The sequence below is a fragment of the Ipomoea triloba genome, chromosome 9, assembly GCF_003576645.1.
Source record: "Ipomoea triloba cultivar NCNSP0323 chromosome 9, ASM357664v1".
Lineage (NCBI taxonomy): Eukaryota > Viridiplantae > Streptophyta > Magnoliopsida > Solanales > Convolvulaceae > Ipomoea > Ipomoea triloba.
Genome location: NC_044924.1, coordinates 9690624 through 9712931, shown reverse-complemented (window position 1 = coordinate 9712931; position 22308 = coordinate 9690624). Strand labels below are relative to the sequence as shown.

Sequence of the window (22308 nt, the reverse complement as noted above, 5' to 3'; positions counted from 1 at the left end):
GTGGACCAAAAATAAAAAGTACATTATTTTTGTATTGAAGGTACATTATTTTTATACTGTAGGTACATTATTTTAGGATACATTATTTTTGTACTAAAGGTACATTATTTGATATATACTGTCAAATAATGTACCTACAGTACAAAAATAATGTACCTTCAGTATAAAAATAATATACCTTCAGTACAAAAATAATGTACCTTCAGTATAAAAATAATGTACTTTTTATTTTTGGTCCACACAGCTGCGTGGACCATGGTCCATGCAATAATTTTGGTCCACACAGCTGCGTGGACCATGGTCCATGCAATAATTTGCCTTGCCTGCTTTTTGTGGACCATGGTCCATGCAATAATTTGCCTTGCCTGCTTTTTGAGGAGGTTTTCACATGCTACTCACAAGTTTTGTGTGAGACATTTGCATGGCAACATGAAACTAGCTGGATTCACTAGAAAGGCAGTCAAAGATGGGTTGTGGGAAGCTGCTAGGGCCACAACAGTGAACACATTTAGAACAGCAATGCAAAATTTCAAGACAATTGATGCCAATGCATATGAGTGGCTATGTGACAAACATCCTTCAGAGTGGTCCAGGTCACATTTTACTACAACTGCACACTGTGATATTTTAGTTAATAATTTCTGTGAGTGTTATAATTCTGTCATTTTAGATTCTAGAGAGCAGCTCCTTATTAGTTGTCTTGAAAGTTTGAGGAAGAAAATCATGCATAGGCTCTATCAAAATAGGAAAGCAGCAATGAAATGTCCAAAGATAATTAAGAAAATAGGTGTGAATGAACAGTTAGGTGGGGGTTATACAGTGATCCAATCTGATGATAACTTGTTTGAAGCACGTGGGGTAATTTATACTTTGTTTGAGCAACATGAAATAGACTTGGGTAGAATGAGTTGCACTTGTAGGGCTTGGGACTTGACTGGTATTCCTTGTAGACATGCAATAAGTGCAATTTGGATGAAACATGGTAGGGGTCCAGTCCATGACTATATTCACCATTCTTACTTCACACAAACATACTTGAAGTGTTATGGAGGTAGCATAAAGCTCATGGCAGGACCTAGTGAATGGCCTGAAACAGATAGAGAGGCTCCTCTACCACCCCTGTACACTGCTAAACCAGGAAGACCCAAAAAGTCAAGGAGGAAAGGAGTTGATGAGGTGGATACCAAAGCTGGGAAAAAGAAAGGAGGTGATAAGCTATCAATAGATGGTATCCATTTGAAAAGGAGCCATGTCAGAATGCATTGCACAAAATGTAAAAAAGAAGGCCACAATAAAAGGAAATGCCCTGATGATCCTGCTGTTAGGGAGAGATTGGTAAGGCTGTTAGGATATTTCAATATTTTTGTATAAAGATTATGTGCTTGTTGATTTTATGTGTTTGTTGATTTTATGTGTTTGTTGCATTGTGTTATAGGCCAATCCAAAGAAAAGACTAAGGGTAAAACACAAGAAAGTTCAAGATCGCCTAAATCATACACTGCCAGCAGTCCAAAATGGTACACTGCCAGCAGTCCAAGCTGATGCTACACTGCCAAGAGTAGAACCAGATGGTACACTGCCAGAAGAAGATGATGATACTTGGTTAGCAGACATTGATATTGATGTTGTGGTCTCTCAATTTCTTCCAACAAAACCACAAGGAAATGCTGAGGAAATAGAGCTGTCAAGTCAACCACCACCTATTTGGAGATGAAGAGGATACTGAAGAACAAGTCCATAAGGTATTGGACAGTAAGAAAGCCAAGGCAAGGCCCACTGCTCGAAAATACAGGACCCGTCACTCAGTTCAATCACAATTCAAGAACACGCAAGATGATCCTATTGATATTCAGTAAGGCACTGGTACTGCTAGACAATATTGCTTTTTTGTTTTGTAACTTTATGGTACTGCTAGACATTATGGTTGTGTTATTTTTGTAAAAAAAAAACTAATCTAATCTATGATGTTAGCACAACTAGTGTGTATAACAGTGCTCTTTTGTAGAAAAAAAAAAAAAAACTAAGCTCTTTTGGAAGCTAAATTTGAATGGTCAATTGGCTTTTGTGACTCAGACTAAGCTCTTTTGGAAGCTATTTTGGAATGGTCAATTGGCTTTTTTATTTACAAATATGCTCACTGCTTATGTTCACTAGAAGCATTCAAATGCCCACAGCTTATGGTCAATTCATTTAGCTGAGAATTTCAATCAAAACAATTAACATTAAAACAATTGACATCAAAGCAATTAGCAATAACCCAATTCTTTGCAAATGAACTTATATATTGATTGATCCAAACAGAGTTACATAATCAATTGCCTGGAAGCATTCTTACAACTCCTACCGATTCACTACTACAGTACCTCAACACTTTAACTACGAATATAATTGCAAATACAATTACAATTGTAAGATTGTAACACCTCTTTTTCTTAGTAGCAACTTCTAACATGACCTTTAATTTATCGATCTCTTCTTTGTCTTTATTTATCCTCTTCAATAGCCCGGGTATTATACTAATAGCCCTTGGACACATTGGAGGGTCTGCCCAATCAAAGAACCCACAACCATTGCCACCCTAAAAATAAATAAATAAATAAAAATAAAAAAAATAAAACACCATGTACTCGAACAGTGCTGCAAATAAAAAAAATAAATAAATACAGGAAAAAATACAAAAGGTTCACTCACTGATGAAGAAGAACAACGCCAAAACCTCATGCCCGGATTGCGATTTGTCCAAGAAGTTCGAATAATCAATTGATTCCCATATTCACACCCACGGATGTCTATAGAGTCACCAAATTATATCTCCTCCTTGAACTGCTTGAAGAAACCGATACTAATGATGCAATTAATTGAAGAGCATAACAAATTTGTTGAAGAAATGATCTTGTTAGGGTTTGGGTTGAGCTAATCTGACCTAGCGTGAGAGGGAGAGAACATGGGAATTGTTCGCTGACAATAAAATGCCATTTGCCTTTATAAAATTGAAAGGTAAATGGGAAATGTCCAAAATATCCTCGCATTTGACGCCTTAGACGGCTGGGAGTAACGAAAGGATGGTAGCAGGTAACTTTTAGCAATTCGGATGATCACGGATGGTAATTACGAAAGTTAGGGACTATTAATGGCGAAGCCAGTAAATTCGAGGGGCCTTAGATGGTATTTACTCTTTTAATATATTAAAGTTACATTATTTGATAGTGTATATAGAATAATGTATTTTTAGTACTCAAATAATGTACTTTACATACACAAGCAATATACTTTTACAAGGCGTTTGGTTAAAGTGAAGGAATTAGGTGGGAAAGGAATTGCAATTCCATGGGAAAAGAATAATGTGGGAATAAAGTGGGAGTTTAAATTCCAGTGTTTGGTTGGATGGAATAAAATTACTAGGAATTTCAATTCCAATGTTTGGTATACATGGGAATTGAAATGGAATAAGTAGTATAAAGTCCAAAATGTCCATTGTTATTATTATTATTAATATTAATATTATTATTATTAAATGACAAGTACACAAAAAATATAACATATTAAATTCAAATACCACTCATATACCGTATCTCTTGAACTAGACATATTGTAAAAAAATATTTGAGAGTTTTGAGAAAACATACTTTGATTAAGGTTGACCTAGAATGATTATTGCTTGCTCAGAAACGGCTTTCTTGTTGATAGTTGTTGAAGATAATACACGGTATTAGCTAAAAGAGAAGGTCATGCATCAATTTTAGGTTAAAAAAACAGATGGGTAATTTTGTCTTAGGATTATCTTTTTTATTCCTAAAATCCATTGAATTAAAATCCCAAGGGGTGGCATGGGATTCTAATTCCATGAAAATGGGGGAATTGCAATTCCGCGGAATTGCAATTCCCTCCAACCAAACGAAGGAATTTAATTGCCTTCGGAATTAGGTGGGAATTAAGTGAGAATGGAATTTAAATTCCCTCCAACCAAACGCCCTGTTATTAGTATATTAAAAATGTACTTTTTATTTATGGTCCACACAGTTGTGTAAATCATGGTCCATGTAATAATAATTGTATTAAGACTTAAATAATCATCAAATTTATAGAGTTTAATTATTGTTAAAATTTTAAAAATTCTGCAATTCTTCAGTTTTATAAAATTCATCTTTTCTTCAATTTGCAGTTTATTTATACTTTGATAGGGCCTCACTTTTTTTTTGAAGGGAAAGAAACCAATTCATTAATAATCAACCAAATGTGAGATACAAATCGGAGGCATAGACACCCACGACCCTAGACCAGACAAAGAACCAGTTGCCCGTGCTAACACATGAGCTACGTGATTCGTTGACCTTATGGCATGTTCCCAATGTCAGAAGCAATGGACCGACATTGCATCATAATCAAACCAACACAAGAGAGATCCAAAGACATTGTGGTCTAGTGGCACTCAGTGTCCCGGTAAACACTCGCACATGGATGATGGGAGTGGGTTTGAGCCTCAGTGGAGGCAACTGTTGACTCTTTGTGCATCACTAGGTTGAGAAAGTAGATATGAACAGATACTACATGTTATCCATCCAGTTGCAGACACCACAACGGGTGCACTTAATGATATTCGAACGTGACCTCTAACTTGGGAGAGTTGCAGAGTTCTCTAACTTGGGAGAGTTGCAGAGTTAATTATCTTAATGTGATGCTTATTATTTTTTCTTTTTTTCTTTTTTTTTTTTTACATGGTAACATTTATTTAATATATTTTCTCAACCAATTGTAGTTCAAAAAATCAATACCAACCACAGGAGTTCAATCATGTTACCTTCCCTCAAAAAAAGTCATATAGATGTCAATTGAGTACAAGGTGCTTGGTGTGATGCTTATTATTAAATTTATGGAGCTTTCTTTGTATTTTAGGTTAGGAATAAGGTTCAAATTAGGCACTGAACGTAACCTAAAAGTGCAATTAGGCCACTGAACACTCCAAATGCATGCAATTTCACCAGATAGCAGGTTACCTTTCATTTCATCAGGTTGTCTGCTTATGTGGATGGTGAATTGACATTTTAAAATAATTTTTTGAGTACTTTTAAAATAATTTTTTTAATAATAATAACATTAAAAATAAAAAACAAAGAATTAAATGCCTGCTTCCTTGTTTTTTAAAAAAAATTAATTAAAAAATTAAAAATACAATGCGTTTGTTTGTTTTTTTTTTTATTTGTTATTTATTTTATTTTTGTTTTCAAAGTTTAGTATTAAAAAATATTTTATTTTTTATAACATTAAAAGTAAAAAATAAAAAATTAAATGCCTGCTTCCTTTTTTTTTTCTTAAACAAAAGTAATTAAAAAAAATTAAAAATACAATGCGCTTGTTTGTTTGTTTGTTTTTTTTTTAATTAAATTTTTAAAGTTTTTATTTATTTTATTTTTATTTTTAAAGTTTAGTATTAAAAAAATATTTTAAAATGCCAACTTACCATCCATGTACGCAGCAACCTGATGAAATGGAAGGACAGATAAAATTGCATGCATTTGGAGTGTTCAGTGGCCTAATTGCACTTTTTTCCTTTCAGTGGCTTAATTACACTTTGAGGTTACGTTCAATGGCTAATTTGAACATTATTCCTTTAGGTTAACCTTTATATAATTATAAACATGGATTACCTAATACAAAGTAATAAATCCTTATATAATTACTACTTATGTCAAATCTCACCAAACTTTAATTTAAAACTCTTGGTATCATTGACAATAATTATATGATTCTAAAATTCATCTTAATGTTAAAGGTCTTTGACGAAATTTATCGATCTATCACCAAAAAATTAACGTAAGAATAAATAAATAATAGGCTTAAGTGATTGTGTTGCTTGAAATATTCAATGCAAATTTATAGTGTATCCTCTCTAAATGAGTTATTCTATCTCTACATGACAATACATTCGTTTGTATTACTGATTCCATCGACAATATTTTGTTCGGTCCACTTTTGGAGAGACATGCATTCTTTCGGAAACTACACTATTCTCATCTCCTCGGCTTGGTCCCATTGCGTCATCTAACCTCACTCACCCATCTACACTATCCCCATTTCCTTGGTCTAGTCTCACTGCGCCATTTGACGTCACTCATCCATCTTGTTAGTGTGATCTTGAACCAAATCAAGGAAATTGGGATAGTGTAGTTTCTAGATGACTGTAAGAAGGTCTCCCCCAAAATGGACCAAACTAAATATGTCGGTTCCGCCAATAGACCGGCCACAACACAAAGAAATGTATCATCCTTAAAAGACATAGAAAAACTCATTTAGTTGGGACACACTCTAAACTTGTACTAAACACTTCAGCCAATACTTCTTAGCAGCCACTCCAGATTACATGTAAAAATACTAAACAAAATTGAGGTATCAAACGCCCGAAAACTCAAAACCAACCTCAGGTTTCCAGCAAATGTTCTTTCTACATTTCAGTGGTTTTGGACTGAATTGAGAATATATCTGATAGGTTTTCCAGACTTCAATTTCAACTCTTACCCATTTTTTCGCGTTGTACTTGTTTGTCTTCTTTGCTACATCCAACTGTTTTTGCTTTCAGTAGTTGTTTGGATTATACAGGCTTGTATAAAAGGTGAAAATCGAAAAATGTTTAAGCCCTTTATAAAACAAAGATGGAAGCCTTTTGATTTTTATTGTAATGTAATGCTTAGATTAACTTATGATGCATGTATGCAAAGGTATAATAAATACAGGTAATGTGGCTATGAAGAGATTCACCAAACAATGGATTAAAAGTGACATAATATGAGACAGTGCTTTTCAAGTATAATAGATCACTGCAAGAATGGCAATGATTCCATGATAATTAACTGCCAAGCTTCCACTTTTCTCTGCTTTATCTTCATCACTCTTTATTGGATTTCTGAATATATGAACTACTGATCACACTCTCATTCACCATTTTCGAGGCCTTTGTCGGCTTGCAGCTTCTTGAATGTGCACTTTTACTTCTCCGCAGTTTTGATTGGACTCTCCTGCTTACTGTGATGACATTTCTGCCTTCAGCTCCATCCTTGGTTTCTTCACAAGGACTTGAGATTCTACAGAGGTGATCGTCGCAAGCTTTTCCCTCTCCCTGTTGAACGACATTCTTAAGGGTCAGAAAACCATAAGCTTCGATTGTTTGATCGAGCTCCTTGTCATTTGGAAGTGGTTGAGGTGTTCTATGTTGTCTGTTTTCATTAAATGGCACAAACTCTGGTGCTGGGCTGGATTCTTCTCGGTCTCTCAAGATCCTCTCAATTAGAGTCCTGATAAAATTCATTACTTGGACAGCATACATCAGTGCAGTCAAGGGATCAGCCATCTGCAATCATTAAAAAAAAACATTTCCATTTGTTAATGTAATAATGTCCTGAATCCTGACAGACAAAATGGTTCTTTCTGCAGAAGAAATGGTCTACCTGAGTCATGTTTGGTGCAAAAACCATCGCGATATTCCTCGCATTCATCTTGTTCAGATGTTCCATCTGCACAACATCAGCCATCAGATTTATCACCCAATCTAACAAAGCTGCTTCTGTTGGTGGAAGGCTCCTCACAAGCCGAACGCATTCTTCTTCTGATTGTGCACGAATAACGTCTTCTGGCGATAGAGAGTCCAGCACTCCCTTTGGCAGTTCTCTAAACCATGCCTACAAAAACATCTCATCATCCTTTTTCAACTGCAAATAGTACAGATGATCACAGACATCAGCACTAAGTACCTTGATAAGCCCGGCTAAGCAGTGGACATCTATATTGTCTGGCACAACGCCACTATTCAACTGTTCCCTAACATATTCTTCCTGCCCATTTTCAGCATTGATTCTGAAGATCCCTTCGGCCTGCAACCCTCCTTGTGCGTACAACCGAGCCTGCATCATCAAGAGTATAGTAGGCACGCTGTTCCCTCTCGAATCAAACGAGAGCTGCATACAATCCGTTGAAACACCAAACACTCGTGTACTACAATGCAACAAGGAAAATAATTGGCTAACATTAAAGAAAACTCAAAAGGGTATTGTAAAGACAAGGTTTTACCTGGACCGTTAAACGGACATAAAAAAGACAAGATTTTGGATATGATCAAACCTGGCGCTGGGGGGCCTCCGGGGGACTTCAGGCTCAAACTCGACAGGGAGGCCGAGGAAGCCATTGAAGCGATCAAAGGTGACATGTGCAACATGTCTGACATTGCTAGGCCAGCTAATCTCCATAGTTGGAGAAGAATTAGCAGAAGAAGAAGATGAGGATGATGAAGAAGAAAGCTGCCCTTCACTGATCTTGCAAGCCACCACCTATAACAATAATGATTACCTAAACACTGTCCACCAAAACTTCCAACAAGGACAGCTGATCTCCCTAGCCTCCTCCCCCTTTCTCTGCCTCTTCTTCTTGTAGTATTTACTGAAAACTGAAGAAAACTACAAGACAAGAAGGAAATACTAGCAGTAATACCAAGAGTGGCCTATATTGGTGCAAACCATCATTCATTATCTGTAGATGATTAGCCTGGTAAGGAGCTTGAAAATGAAGTATACTATGCCAGCTGGGACTGTATTATTTCTTCTGTCATTTTCTGAAGAAAAAAAAAATTGTTAACAGAAAGATTGGAGTTTAGGGGCTTCAATGGAAGAGGTTTTAAGGTTCTGGTTTTGATTATAGTATATAATATATGCGACCCATAGCTTTAACAAGTTTGGTAGATGTTTATTTTGTTGATGAAATTTATTTGTTTGTTTCTTTGTGTGGGGCTTTAAAGATGCTTTGGTGGATTAATACTACTGCTAGTATATTGAAGAGGAAGAGTGGGGGAGGGTGATGGACCAGAAGGGTATTAAATGGACTACAGGGAGGATTGAGTAGAGTTGGATACAAGTTAAGATGTTGGGAAGGTGAGACTTGAACATCATCATTCACTTCCACAACATTGTCATTATTGATTGCAAATTGGAATTCATTATTAGGTTTTTATGGATCAAATTGGCGTACATATCACAATCCAAAACTATAACAATTTAAATTTAAAACAATCAAGCATATTTATTCACAAAACTAAGAACTTTTCAGTTTTACTCCCACAACTATTGAGTTATTGCTACATTTAATCTCAGACTTTTAATTCGATCACATTTAATCTTATGACTTTATTAATGTTATCACATTTGGTCCTTTGTTACAATTTCTATTAAATTAAAATTAATTTTTAGGACAATTCACTATTTTACAATCTTAGCATCATCTTCTTGTTGAGTCAAACGATATAATAAACAATAATTTGAATTTTTTTTTTTTTTTTAAAAAATAGCTCTTCTATGCTATGTTGTTGATTGTGACACTTATATGAGTGTTTTTCAAGCCAATATACTTCTGAGCCAATCATTAAGGTCCACATAGTTGCGTGGACCACGGTCCAAAAACACATAAATTAGATTATTTTAACTCATAAAATACATTATTCTAACACATAAAGTACATTATTCTAACTCATAAAATACATTATCTTACCCCATAAATTTCATTATTCTAACTCATTAAGTACATTATCTTACCTCAAAATTTTTTGTTACTCTAACAGATATAAAGTACATTGTTCTAATTCATAAAATACATTATCTTACTCCAGAATGTGCATTATTCCAACATGTGCACGGAGTATTTTTTTTTTTTTAATAACATCAAAACGACGTCGTTTTAAATTGTGATCCACACAATAATTTTTCGTTCTAAGCTAGAAATGCAATAATTCCGAAAGTTTCCCAAAATTTTTATCAGAATGACTAAATATAGCCCAAAAAACCGTGCACTAAATGTGAAATAATTCTTGAAAGCCAAATGTAAGAATCATCTAATAATAATGCGGCCAAAAATGAAAGTAATTTCTTTAAAAATAAAGTTTGATTAAGTTGAGGTTTGAACTTACATGTCTTAAATTCAAACCCTTAATCCAAGTTATTAGAGCAAATATTAATGCATGGGTAAATGATTTCCTAGATTATTGCCTAAATCACAGACTTAAAAAAAATAGTTTTAGCCTCTCAGTCAACCAATTTTAACATCAACACCTAATCTTTCAACTAATACCCCGAAAATGAATCACACATAGATTTGACTCCACACCATGCTGTACATTTACAGATTTGTTCTACCCATTTGTGGTTTACCCCTCCCTATAATTGTTTGTTATTAGTTGTTTTCATCCTCTATACCATTTTTTCTTCTTTTTAGGTGAAAATGGGTCATGTGATTTGATATCCATTTACATGGTAATATACTAATATGCTTCTTGAAGGAATATGCACATTCCTGATTCCACACCCATTCTTCCACCAAACTTCTGTTTAACACTGAACAATCATGCTCTTCAATACAATTCAATGTATTTCAAATTGATAACTCTTGTATCAGTTCATGGTACAAAATCTGAAGTAGTAAACTTTAGCTACACTACATTGAAAGTTACCATCCTGTGATGCAAATGACTATGTTTTGGCAACAGGTTCAAGTGCTTCAATGGTAACCACACTGTTCCCCCTAAGGACCTGCACCGAGAAATGAAGATAATTAGGATTTAGGAAAACAAGCAAAAATGGAAAGAGAGCCAGAGAGGAACTAATTGTGTGGAATCGAAACACATACCACCATGCCAATGTCAGTTCTTTCATTGCCATTTACTTCAACGGTGTTGTCCACAACCAGATTCATGAACTGATCAAAACCCCGAAGTGTTCCAACCACCATTCTGTTAGCATTTAACTTGACTGCAAAGGAGTTATTGATTATGAATTCATTGCCCTACTGCACTTATAAAATACAATAATACAGTGGCCTCGAAACAACTAATGTTGGATAACAACTGGAGATCTCACAACAACAAAAAATCCCCTTAAGGTCAAAGGTAAGCAGATCACAACAACAAAAAATCCCCTTAAGGTCAAAGGTAAGCAGAAGTGCCACTACTAGATGAAACACATAATCAAAGGTAAGCAGAAGTGCCACTACTAGATGAAACACATAATGGGGATTCGTTATCTAGACTACCTATGTGAAAATAGTTAAGTGTATGCAAGGTAGAATAATGCGCACAGAGCGAGTAGCTAAACCACAAGAAAAGGTAATTCATACCCACATGGCCACATTGATTATGAATTCATTGCCCTACTGCACTTATAAAATACACTAATACAGTGGCCTCGAAACAACAAATGTTGGATACAGAGTGATTATGAATTCATTGCCCTACTGCACTTATAAAATACATACACTAATACAGTGGCCTTGAAACAACAAATGTTGGATAACAACTGGAGATGTCACAACAACAAAAAATCCCCTTAAGGTCAAAGGTAAGCAGATCACAACAACAAAAAATCCCCTTAAGGTCAAAGGTAAGCAGAAGTGCCACTACTAGATGAAACACATAATCAAAGGTAAGCAGAAGTGCCACTACTAGATGAAACACATAATGGGGATTCGTTATCTAGACTACCTATGTGAAAATAGTTAAGTGTATGCAAGGTAAAACAATGTGCACAGCCTGAGTAACTAAACCACAAGAAAAGGTAGTTCATAGTTTCATACCACAAATCTGTTCGTCAAAAGAAGTCATCTCCAGTTACAAACTATAAGAATATTATCTTGGTCTGTCAAAGGTGAATGGAAGAGAAGGTTTATGTACATCCTAAATGCATCGAACTAAAAAATTCCTTGATTAATCCATTCCATTCAATCTCAAAACAACAAGCATTCAACTTCTCTTTTCATCAATATTGCTGCTCATTTTATTGCCATATTGTAGAATTGTTAACTTGAAGAACTACTAATTCAGTGCATAATCTATGTAACTACGGAATCAGCTTTAACAGAGCACAACGATAGCATCATACCCGTATCTTTTTTCGAGAACAAAGAAAATGAGGATGAAATGAAAACTTACTTTGCAGCTTCTTGTCCATGTACCTATGACCAAAAATAAATTTAAACAAAAATTAAAGGAAAGCGGTAAATTGATAAAATCATCACGACGCTTGAGCAGATGCATGTTAAAAGGAAGAAAGAAAACAAATAAACTGATTAAGAGAGAACGATTACTAACTTCTTGAGATCCGGCGGTTGACCCGATCGGCTCATCGTTAAACCCTAACAGCTTTTACTTCACGAGCACGAGGAGAGGGAAAACGAAGAAGGAACAGAACAAGAGTTGAGCAGAACCGGCGTACAGCCGTTTATCGGTTTATGCAGACATCTGGGCCGGTTTTAAGTCGATGGAAATAATTGGGCTCTTATAGGCCCAATAGTCAATGGAAATAATTGGACACAACATCTGGGCCGGTTTTAAGTCGATGGAAATAATTGGGCTCTTATAGGCCCAATAGTCAATGGAAATAATTGGACTCATCTGGCCCGGCTTTAAGTCGATGGAAATATTGGGCTCTTATAGGCCTAATAATCGATGGAAATAATTGGACGCGGGATGAGGTAAATTACGAGTGAACCAAGCTCGTGCGTGCTATCAATTTTCATTCTTATTTATATACTTTGCGACCGGACAGAGCATCTAGCAAAAGACTTCCCACGCCGTCGTTGGTGAGACTCGATTTCTGGTCTTCCTTCCCAAACTTCACCCATCTGACCAACTAAACTACCCATGCGGACAATCTATATTCATTACTTCATTATACATTTGGACGTATTTTTTTTTAAAAGATCAAATAAGCATCTTAACTTTATGCTGAAAAGTCAATTAGACATCTAAATTTAAAACTAGTCACTAAACATATCAACATGTGATTTTTTTGTGCATCTAAGTTTAAATGCACATAAATCGCATGTTAATGTATTTAATTGCTACTTTTAAAAATTCAAAAACATAATTGATATAAAGTGTTATATTACTTGACATGTCCAACTTATAATAATTGTCATAATATTAATAAGATAAATATACACTCATGAGGATGTAAATAAGAATATAAGATGGCACAATGATTTCTAACTTAATGCTCCTAGTGTACCCTGGCTGAAAATTTATTATATGATTAATCAAAAAAATTTGTTACAGCATATCATACAAATTTTTGTGCAAAATTTTTAAATCAAGCAACAACATATATACCAACATAGAAATTGTGGCTAATAACTTGTGTTCTAGTAAGTTAAAAAATACAAACATATTTTTTTTGAAGGTAAAAAAAATACAAACATATACTACATTAAAATAAATGTTAACACTACTCAAAAACAAAAAACCATAGAAATTATGGAAGTGTAATACTGTAAGCCCGTTCCCATTAGTCATCTTGGACACAAAAATTAAGGAAAGAAACTGACTCATCCCATTTTGAACAAATGGGAAGTAGTGCTTTATTATGAAATCTTTCTCCTGTAAATGAGAGATTTTGCAAATAAATGGTGGGCCCCACCATTTAAAGCAGCTGTGCCCTGCGCCTCACACTGTTTTATTTTTGTTGTCAAATTTTATTTTCTATTTGTTTTTCCTTTTATTTTTTTCTTCCACTTCATTTTCTCTTTCCTAATCACACTTACAAAATCTCATCAAAATCTACACCAAAATTTTTACTATTGAAGAAGAACTAATGAAATGACTTGTGCGTTTGCTAGAGTAATTGAAATGTTTAAACATTTCAAGGACATTAAAATAAAAAATCAAGGACCAAATTGTAATTTCCTCTAATTTGTTTTTCTATTTTTTAGTTTTCTTTAAACCCAAATTAAGCTATAAACCCTTCCCCTTCTCTTCTCAAGTAAATCACTGAACTCCAAGCTATGTTGATTGGGCAGAGCAACAAGACCAGAAAGCTTCTCCTCAAAATTCTCTGCTTCTCTTCTCAAAATTCAATCTTTTCTCACTCCATAGCCTGTTCATATATCCAGAGGCAGAGCTATGTTAATGTGTACATGAAATGGAAGCAAGATTTCTACTTGGATTCAATTGAGTCCGTTCACAAATCCATTGAACTGCAGCCCATAATCGCCCTCAAGAACTACATAGTTTCTGCTTCACCTGAAGAGCATTCCATCCCCATTTCTGACGTTTCCAAGAAGGGTTTACGTTTTGGGGTGCGCACTAAGGTTGCCAGGTTCTTGAGGCAATACCCTTCTGTTTTCGAGGAGTTTACTGGCCCCAAGCACAATCTTCCATGGTTCAGGCTGACCCAGAGAGCCATTCAGCTTGATAAGGAGGAGAGAGAGGTTTATAGAGCTTTTAAGGATGACCTTCTGTTAAGGTTGAAGAAGTTGGTTTTGATGAGTTGTGTTAGTTTTGGTGATAAAAAGGTCCTGCCTTTGAAGATCATTCAGGGTATGCAGTGGTATTTGGGATTTCCTGATGATTTCTTGACAGACCCTGAAAATAATCTTCCCAAATCTTTTGAAATTGTGGAAATGGGGGATGGTCTTAAAGGACTGGCTCTCAACAATGAAGGGAATGAAAAGGTGTTGTCTGTGATGCAGAGGAATGCAATGAAAAGAGGAGTGTATGATGGTGGGGTGAATGAAACCATTGCATTTCCCACATTTCCATCCAAGGGATTGAGGTTGAGGAGAAAGATTATAGATTGGTATGATGAGTTTCAGAAGCTTCCTTATGTTTCACCTTATGAAAACTGTTCAGCTATAAGGCCTGATAGCGAAACGGCAGAGAAACGGGTGGTGGGCTTGCTTCATGAGTTGCTTAGCTTGTTTGTGGAGCATGCTGCTGAAAGGAAAAAGCTTTTGTGTCTCAGGAAGTACTTGGGGTTGCCACAAAAAGTGCACAAGGCATTTGAGAGGCACCCTCACAGTTTCTATCTATCTTTGAAGAACAAGACCTGCACTGCAATATTAAAGGAGGCTTATTGTGACAAAGGTGCAATTGAAGTGCATCCTCTAGCAAAGGTGAGGAAAAAGTACATCAATTTGGTGAAGGAATCGGCTTTTATTTTGAAAAGTAGAAGGTTTAACAATAGGCCACGCGATCAGGGAAATATGAATGTAAAGGACTTAGATTGTACAGAGGATGTGAATGAGAAGACTGGAATTGAAGCTGCTTAACTAATGCTTTTCAAGATGAAAGTTGTGTGTTTCTAGAAGTGGCTAAATGGAACTTGAGCCAAAGTGACCTAGCAGAACTTGAAGGCTATACAGATACATTGAATGTAAGATTCTCTTATTCTGAATAGATTTGACTTGTAGGAGGAAGTTTGTAGGACATATGCTCAATCAGTGTAATGCAGTAAACCTTCTTGCCTGTAATTTCCCAGCTATATTTTTGGATTCAAGTTTTCAGCATTTGAGCTAGAAAAAACTAGATTTAATTTGCATTAATAACAATTCCATTTTAAGCTGCTGGACCGATCAGTTGTCTTTCATCCAGTTGGTTTGCTCTTGACTTGATGCTTTAATCGTTATATTTGCAATGTGCTAATGGAAACTGCTATTGGTTTTAATGTGTTTTAGTAGCAAGTTAAGTTGTGTGTTGGAAGATAAATTTTAATTGCTCTCTGCATCATTCAATAATCTGTATGCAAACCTAGCTTCGGGTGCTTTATATTTCATACTCCGACCTTTTTGCCGTCTTTTTATGTTGCTCGTGCACTATTCTCACAGAATAGAATGTCGTCTATTTTTTCAGGTAGCCATTCACGCCATTGGTGATAGAACCAATGACTTAATCTTGAATATGTATGCTTCAGTAGCTTCTGAGAATCAAATGAAGGATCATATTGACGATTTAGGGTAAATCCAACTGCTAAGAAGGCTAAGTACATTACCAGTCAATTCTTTCTGGCTTTCTGTGTTGCTTCGCATTGTTCTTCATCTTCTGAGAAATAGTATTATATAATTTAACAACCACTTGCAGATCGAACATGCTCAACATTTGGCCCCCGGCCTGGACTGTTGCACGGTTTGGTGAACAAGCAGTTGTTGCTTCAGTGCAGGTTCCTCTTTAATTGCGTCATCTGTATACATACATTATTCCTATTGTGCATAATTTGCAGAATTTTGGAAAGGTAATTAAGACTGAATTCCAATCGACTTAAGCCAGATCACTTATTGGATGATGTAATTAAGAAACTTGGGTTGAAGATAGCAGAGGGAGGATCCTATCTATTCAATTCAAGTCGCTCCTCGCTAACAATGCACAACTAGCGTTTGGCTCTGATCGGTCAGGCCAGTATGAATCATCTCATACCTACAAACTGATATTTTCATAATTCCATTGTAGTTCATCAAGTTTCTGCTCGAGGGTTGCCAGGCCTTTCTGTTTATCTTGTTTTAGGTAGCAGATATTAATCCATTGAGAAGCATAGCGACAGCAATGAAAAGAATGCCTCCCAGTCAACTGGAAACAGTTTGTTCATATTTGTTATTAGGCAAAAGATTCTGATGATTTCTTAAATTGACAGTCATTTACTTGAGATAAAATACTGAGATAGAAAGTAGATTCCGAGAGTTTTGAGGCAAGGTTTTTTTGAATCTGCTTCTTCTTTTCTTTTTTGAAATACTCATGGTTCTTCATTAGATAGAAACCTTAAAACTCTGCTCAGATAAATGCAAGCATTAATATTTTGCCTGCCATTTTTTCATACATCAACAAACATAAAATGCTGACACAAGCATAACCGTGTTCTCTCTTTGAATGGGGAAAAAAACTATATTATTTGCTAATATTAGACTGTTGAAGAAAGTTCTCAGCCATGGGACACATGACAATTGACAGAAATTGTGAATTAAACAAGAATTGAAAGACCCTTCTTTTCGGGGGTTGGAATGGCTGTCTTGTTACCAGGGAAAGCAGCTCGTGAGACGTCAACCAGGGCTTTGAAGCTATATGGTTCATGCATTGAGAGCTCAGACAAAACTTTTCTGTTTAGCTGGATATTTTCCTTCATCAGTCCATGCATGAAATTACCATAATTTACCTGAAGTTGACAACAAAAGAAGAGATGAGGACAGTAAATCTTGTTCCAATTACTACAAATGATAGATGGCTTAGATGCTAAGTCTGAATCATGAATATGGAGTATAATGATGAACTTTGCATATGAACTAAATCCACCTACTTTGACTGGTTTGCACCACAACCCTATATCCATACTAATCACCAGCACAGAGCATGAAAAAGTTTCATCAAGTCACTAGAAAAAAGAAACAAATGTGAAGAACATTTTCTTGACCACTTAACAGTTTAAATCCTATCATGAAAGAAAACAGCTTTAACTATCCTTTTCTTCCACCAAATTTTAATCTTATCTTGTTTTTTTCTTAGTCCAGTTTACGCAAAGGATAGCGCCCTGCTTCTGTCATGTCCTCTCGTTTTCTTCATCATCCCTATTTCCTACCTCCTAAATATCTATACAAAATTTTGGTATCTCCAACTTTGAAGTGTTTACACCCTATTGGACAAGAATTTCCCCTCTACCGGTTTTTTCCCACATGACTATGCTTTTTAGGAAACACAAATTCTCAATCTGTAATTTCATTATATCATTATAACAAAAAAAGTAGTTGGAGTAATGGATCTGTCAAGACCAACAAAATAAAACTGACTCACTCTGTTGTTCGAGCACCTATCGTTTGTATTGAATGTTTGTAGGTAAACTTCCAATTTTTCCTCAAATATACACTCATAGCAGAACCAACACCTAACAAAGTTCACAGTGCACAAGGAAGCATATATATCCAGAGCACATAATCCAACAAAACACACCACACAATAAACAAAATTCCCGAAAAATCTTCAAAAAAATAAAAATAAAGAAGATATAGCTTGAAGTCCAATGAGGCAATTAATCAAATACAAACCAGTGACTCAAAATAAAAGCACATATCAGACGTAATTTCCAGATACATATATAGAAAGGGTTGGCAAAAGAAGGGTGATAAGAGAAGCGTACTCCGTGTTGGCGAGTGCCGGCGTTGATGCGCTGGATCCAAAGCGAGCGCATGTCGCGCTTCTTGTTGCGGCGGTCTCTGTAGGAGTACTGCAGTGCTTTCTCCACCCTCTCCCTTGCTATTCTTATACAGTTTTTTGCCCTCCCTCTGAACCCCTTTGCTAGCTTCAATACCTCCTTCTTGTTCATTCTTCCCTCTCTCTCTTTGTCTCTATCTCTGTCTGTCTTGCTGAAGTAGCATAGAGTGCAGATTGTTTCCTCCTCTTTGCCCTATTACAAACCTTTGAGGTTATAAATAAGTAAATAAACTTTGAGGTGCCAAAGCAGCCTCTGGCTAGATGAAAATAGGCTAGGCCGAGCCGAGCATTAGAAAATTAGGCTTGGGCTTGCTATAGAAATTTAAGGTCTAAGCCTTAAATTAGGCTTTTTGTTAGGCTCAAGCCAGAGCCTACAAATCCTACAATTGGATTAGCTTGGCCTGAAGACTTTTTAAAAACCTATTTAATATGTAAGCAATTAAAAAGGCTTCAAAGTAAGTCCAAAATAGGCTTTGAGCCCATTTAAGGCCTACATGTTATAGGCTTTAAGCCTTTTTAAGGCATACATATGTGTAAAAAATTTTAAAAATATACCTAATACAAATATACAATAATACAAAACTAATACATAAGTATATCACCACAAATCCATGAATCACATGACAATCAATCAATAACCAATTAACCACAAATGACAAAACCAAGTTCATAATAAAAAATCCAACACAATTTACACAAGTTTAATAACCATAAGTTCATAATGTAAAATCCAACAACACAAGTTTAATAACCAAAAAATCACAAGTCCATAATACAAAAATGAAAAATCCAACACAAGTTTAAAACCCAACACAAAACCATAAGTGCGTAATACAAAAATCCAACCCAAATATAAGTATCACTGAAGCATTTTTAAGCTCCAGAACGGCTGCAACAACAACACTCTACGACATGTATACAAAAATATAAGCATCACTGAAGCATTTTTATGTTCCAGATTTAGACAAACAAGACACATTCCCTAGACACCATCAGGACATATTCCCCAATGGTACACATGTTAGACTACTCCAAAGATGCCTATGCTACACACAAAATTTTGGGCTTTTAGCATCCAAATCAGATTGAATGGTCTGATATTGACTCCCAAAGACTTGTTTTTGCATGTTTCAACATCCTATTCTGGCTAAGTAATCACTAATTTTTTTTCTAGACCACTTTAATTTGTTCCTCTGCTCAATAGTGAAGTTCTCAGTTCTCCCAAGTTCTGTAATCTAGAAGGTTGAAATTCATATCAAAATGTTGTAGAAAAATTGAAGCTGAAATGAGACCATGCCAAAAGTATTGTTCAAGTTGGGAGATTCGTCATTCTTTTTTTCTGGGTGAAATTAATGATTACAAATAATTACACTAATAATAATAATCTTCAAAACACAATTTTCCTGGAAGACATTCGTCATAAAATTGTAGATTAACTGTTCAAGGAGCTGTTACAGTTTACAGTTCAGGCAAGCAGTGGATTCTGAATATCTTATGCAAAAGGCTTTCCATTACTTTAGGGAAGAAACAGATGAAGATAAGAGCAAAGATGATACCATATTATAACAGTAGAGTTTTTAGAATAGCAATTCATCAATTTTAAAGTAGCAAAAGAACCAACACTTCGACCCCCGATAGTTGAGTAGTTGACACCATATCCACCATTCACCTACACAGTAAGCTACCGAAGTATGAAAGATTGGAAGACTGGAAGAAATACCTGTTGCTGCCAGTCGCCGCCTCGCCGGAGGTTGTAACCAGTCGGACACTCGGACGGGAATCGCAATTCGCAGGGAAGAACGAATTCGAATTGGGAATTTTGGAGGATTAGGATTTGATAACTTAGGAGTTATATTGTAAATATAAAAAATACCTTAAGTGTAAAATTATATAAGGAAGAATGCAATTTTTAGTCTCTTAATTGTTTTTTATAACTAATTTTAGTTAATTTTTAACTAACTATTGTCCCGTGCGATGCACGGCCATATATAATAGATATATATTTTTTAAAAAATAAATATTACTTATTGTTCATGATAGATTATTATTGAAAGAAACATTAAATGTTGGTATGATAGCAATTATATATACACTTGTCTACTTTAAATTTTGTTTGATTTTACGTTATTATTGAAAATATAAATTATTAATTATTAAAAACCTCTTTATAAATTATATTAGTAGTAGAAGTACAAATTTTTTTGAATGCACCACAAATTAATATTTTGAGCCCGATTACTCGCTCTTGATGCAATCATGCACATATATATGAGTTTAATATATGTAATTACTACTTTCAAAAAAGTAAATATGTAATTAGTAAAAGAAATAATCTTTGTTTGGTATTGTATTATAAAATAATTAAAATCACAAATTAATTGGGCAAACGCAATTCATGCACATCCATCTTTTCACATTGAATTGGACATTTGGATGCACATGGCCGTCAATATTTTCTACATAAATTGAACATAAATAAAGTTATGATATACTAAAAACCACAAACAATTTTTAATTTGCATTTTAATAAGGTATTATGTTTTTATATTAAAGTAGAATTGTAAAATAAAATGATTGATTTTTTATGCTGTGGGGCGACAGTTTGATTAAGCCAACAAGAGCTCACCACGTTAAGCCACTTGCATATAGACGCATTAAATGCATAGCCGACTTAGTATAAATATGAGTGTCCATCCCCTCTATTGTTATATTCAATACTTTGTAACATCATACTACCTATAATTTACTCTACATTGTAATCTATCTCACTTGTAATCACTTTTTACTTGTAATACAATATAACCTCAGACCGCTAAGTCGTCACCTGTTAGACCGGCTGGCTGACTGACCAACCGAGCACCCTCTAAGTGCCAAAGGCAGAGAACACAGATGCTGACATGTTCTCCAAATTGACCAAGGAAGCTCCCAAGTACGTGTCCAAAATTGCTCGGGTCGAAGAAGTTGGGACGTCGAGCATTGATGTCACTGAGATCCGACCGGTCGAGATAAGCGAGCCGGATTGAATGTATGACTTGAAAAACTATATAATCAATGGCATCATACCGAATGACACCACCTGGGCGAAGAAAGTCAGACTAAGAACACCACGATTCCAATTGATTGACAGGAAACTCTACAAGCGATTGTGCGGCGGACCACTCTTGAGGTGTTTAACAAGCCATGAAGCCGAGATTGTGATGGAAGAGGTTTATGAAGGAATTTGCTTAGCCCACCAAGGACCGAGGACGTTGGCACAAAAAATCATCTTGTTGGGATACTATTGACTCTCAATCAACTTGGATTGCGAGCGGTATGTTTGACGATGCGCTACTTCTTAAGAGTTTCACAAGTTACCCAGTTGACCGGCTACTTACTAGTTACTACAAACTGATCAGTGAGTTAATACCCTTTGCAAGATAAGTGGACACGATTGGGGCGTTCTCAATGGCGATCGACCGGAAGAAATATGTGATCATGGCCATCGAATACTTCACCAAGTGGGTAGAGGCGAAAAAACTGGCAACCATCACCTCTTAGCAATGCCAAAGGTTTCTCTAGGCGAAGGTAATCACTCAATTTGGGGTTTTAGTCTACTTGATCACCGACAACGGAGTTCAATTTGATAGTCAGCTATTCAAAAACTTCATGGCACAGTTGGGCATTAGACACACCCGAGCGACCGTAGCATACCCGCAAGCCAACGTACAAGTGAAAAACACCAATCGGACAATCCTCAACGGACTAAAGAATAATCGAGTACGAGAATGCCGGGTAGATGAACTCCCATATGTTAATTGGACCTACCAAACCAAACCACTCCACGAAGAATGATCGAGTACCAGAACGCCGCCAAGACCTACCATGACGAACGGGTGAAACCACGTTACTTCTAAGTCGGCGACTTGGTGCTCCGACAGAGAAAAGCCAGCAGACCGACCAATCATGAAAAATTTGCCAAAAAATGGAAAGTGCCCTACAAAGTCTCGACGGTCATCCAACCCGACACCTACAAATTAGTGACTCATTCCGGTCGACTGATTGACTGAGTATGGAACTTCGAACACCTCATGAAATTCTACAAGTAATGTAGCGTAACTAATATGTTACTTGTATTCGGGTGGCTAAATGGAAACTTTCTTTCTGATACCGTTGTAATGTTCCCGACCCCACTCGAAATATTTCAAGTTGCTCCAAAAAAAAGGAGCAAGAAATATCACATATCTTGATTGAGTTATCCCAACCTTAACTGCACGATTTTTCCTGGTCGAGCTGTGATTAGATTCACTTGTTATCTCCCGACTCTTTGCAATCTAGTTGCT

General features: G+C 35.8%; 4 protein-coding genes across 5 annotated transcripts; 1 reads left to right on the top strand and 3 right to left on the bottom strand.

Moving 5' to 3' along the window:
* Positions 1 to 6637: 6637 nt before the first annotated feature.
* On the bottom strand, positions 6638 to 8755 carry LOC116030137 (rho GTPase-activating protein 1-like). Its single transcript, XM_031272298.1, has 4 exons — positions 8110 to 8755; positions 7743 to 7983; positions 7440 to 7670; positions 6638 to 7342 (listed from the first exon to the last, which is right to left on the bottom strand). The coding sequence occupies exons 1-4, from the start codon at positions 8232 to 8234 to the stop codon at positions 6881 to 6883; spliced, it is 1059 nt and encodes a 352-aa protein (XP_031128158.1). The 5' UTR covers positions 8235 to 8755; the 3' UTR covers positions 6638 to 6880.
* A 1586-nt stretch (positions 8756 to 10341) lies between these two features.
* LOC116030170 (probable small nuclear ribonucleoprotein G) lies at positions 10342 to 12227 on the bottom strand. Its single transcript, XM_031272338.1, has 4 exons — positions 12113 to 12227; positions 11954 to 11976; positions 10657 to 10778; positions 10342 to 10559 (listed from the first exon to the last, which is right to left on the bottom strand). The coding sequence occupies exons 1-4, from the start codon at positions 12145 to 12147 to the stop codon at positions 10500 to 10502; spliced, it is 240 nt and encodes a 79-aa protein (XP_031128198.1). The 5' UTR covers positions 12148 to 12227; the 3' UTR covers positions 10342 to 10499.
* A 1576-nt stretch (positions 12228 to 13803) lies between these two features.
* LOC116029529 (protein WHAT'S THIS FACTOR 9, mitochondrial-like) lies at positions 13804 to 16570 on the top strand. Its single transcript, XM_031271580.1, has 3 exons — positions 13804 to 15173; positions 15650 to 15753; positions 15878 to 16570. Exon 1 carries the CDS (start codon positions 13804 to 13806, stop codon positions 15067 to 15069), a length of 1266 nt encoding a protein of 421 aa, XP_031127440.1. The 3' UTR covers positions 15070 to 15173; positions 15650 to 15753; positions 15878 to 16570.
* Positions 16571 to 16648: 78 nt separating this feature from the next.
* Positions 16649 to 19847, bottom strand: LOC116030167 (50S ribosomal protein L20-like). 2 transcript variants are annotated; one of them, XM_031272333.1, is made up of 3 exons: positions 19710 to 19847; positions 17916 to 18182; positions 16649 to 16940 (listed from the first exon to the last, which is right to left on the bottom strand). In XM_031272333.1, the coding sequence occupies exons 2-3, from the start codon at positions 18099 to 18101 to the stop codon at positions 16749 to 16751; spliced, it is 378 nt and encodes a 125-aa protein (XP_031128193.1). In that variant the 5' UTR covers positions 18102 to 18182; positions 19710 to 19847; the 3' UTR covers positions 16649 to 16748. The 2 variants fall into 2 exon arrangements, with proteins under 2 accessions (XP_031128193.1, XP_031128195.1); XM_031272335.1 differs by having other exon boundaries at positions 17916 to 18193; positions 19710 to 19822.
* Positions 19848 to 22308: the final 2461 nt, after the last annotated feature.

Bases quoted from the DNA above. Each gene is read 5' to 3' on its own strand.
- LOC116029529 (XM_031271580.1), top strand. From the start codon at position 13,804: ATGTTGATTGGGCAGAGCAACAAGACCAGAAAGCTTCTCCTCAAAATT.
- LOC116030167 (XM_031272333.1), bottom strand. From the start codon at position 18,101: ATGAACAAGAAGGAGGTATTGAAGCTAGCAAAGGGGTTCAGAGGGAGG. The intron at 16,941-17,915 runs GTACGCTTCTCT...TGTCAACTTCAG, and splicing joins CCGGCACTCGCCAACACGGA to GTAAATTATGGTAATTTCAT.
- LOC116030170 (XM_031272338.1), bottom strand. From the start codon at position 12,147: ATGAGCCGATCGGGTCAACCGCCGGATCTCAAGAA. The intron at 11,977-12,112 runs GTTAGTAATCGT...TTTTGGTCATAG, and splicing joins CAACCGCCGGATCTCAAGAA to GTACATGGACAAGAAGCTGC. The intron at 10,779-11,953 runs GTAAGTTTTCAT...ACTCCTTTGCAG, and splicing joins CATGGACAAGAAGCTGCAAA to TCAAGTTAAATGCTAACAGA.
- LOC116030137 (XM_031272298.1), bottom strand. From the start codon at position 8,234: ATGGAGATTAGCTGGCCTAGCAATGTCAGACATGTTGCACATGTCACC. The intron at 7,984-8,109 runs GTTTGATCATAT...GTTGCATTGTAG, and splicing joins CGGAGGCCCCCCAGCGCCAG to TACACGAGTGTTTGGTGTTT. The intron at 7,343-7,439 runs GTAGACCATTTC...TAATGATTGCAG, and splicing joins TTGCACCAAACATGACTCAG to ATGGCTGATCCCTTGACTGC.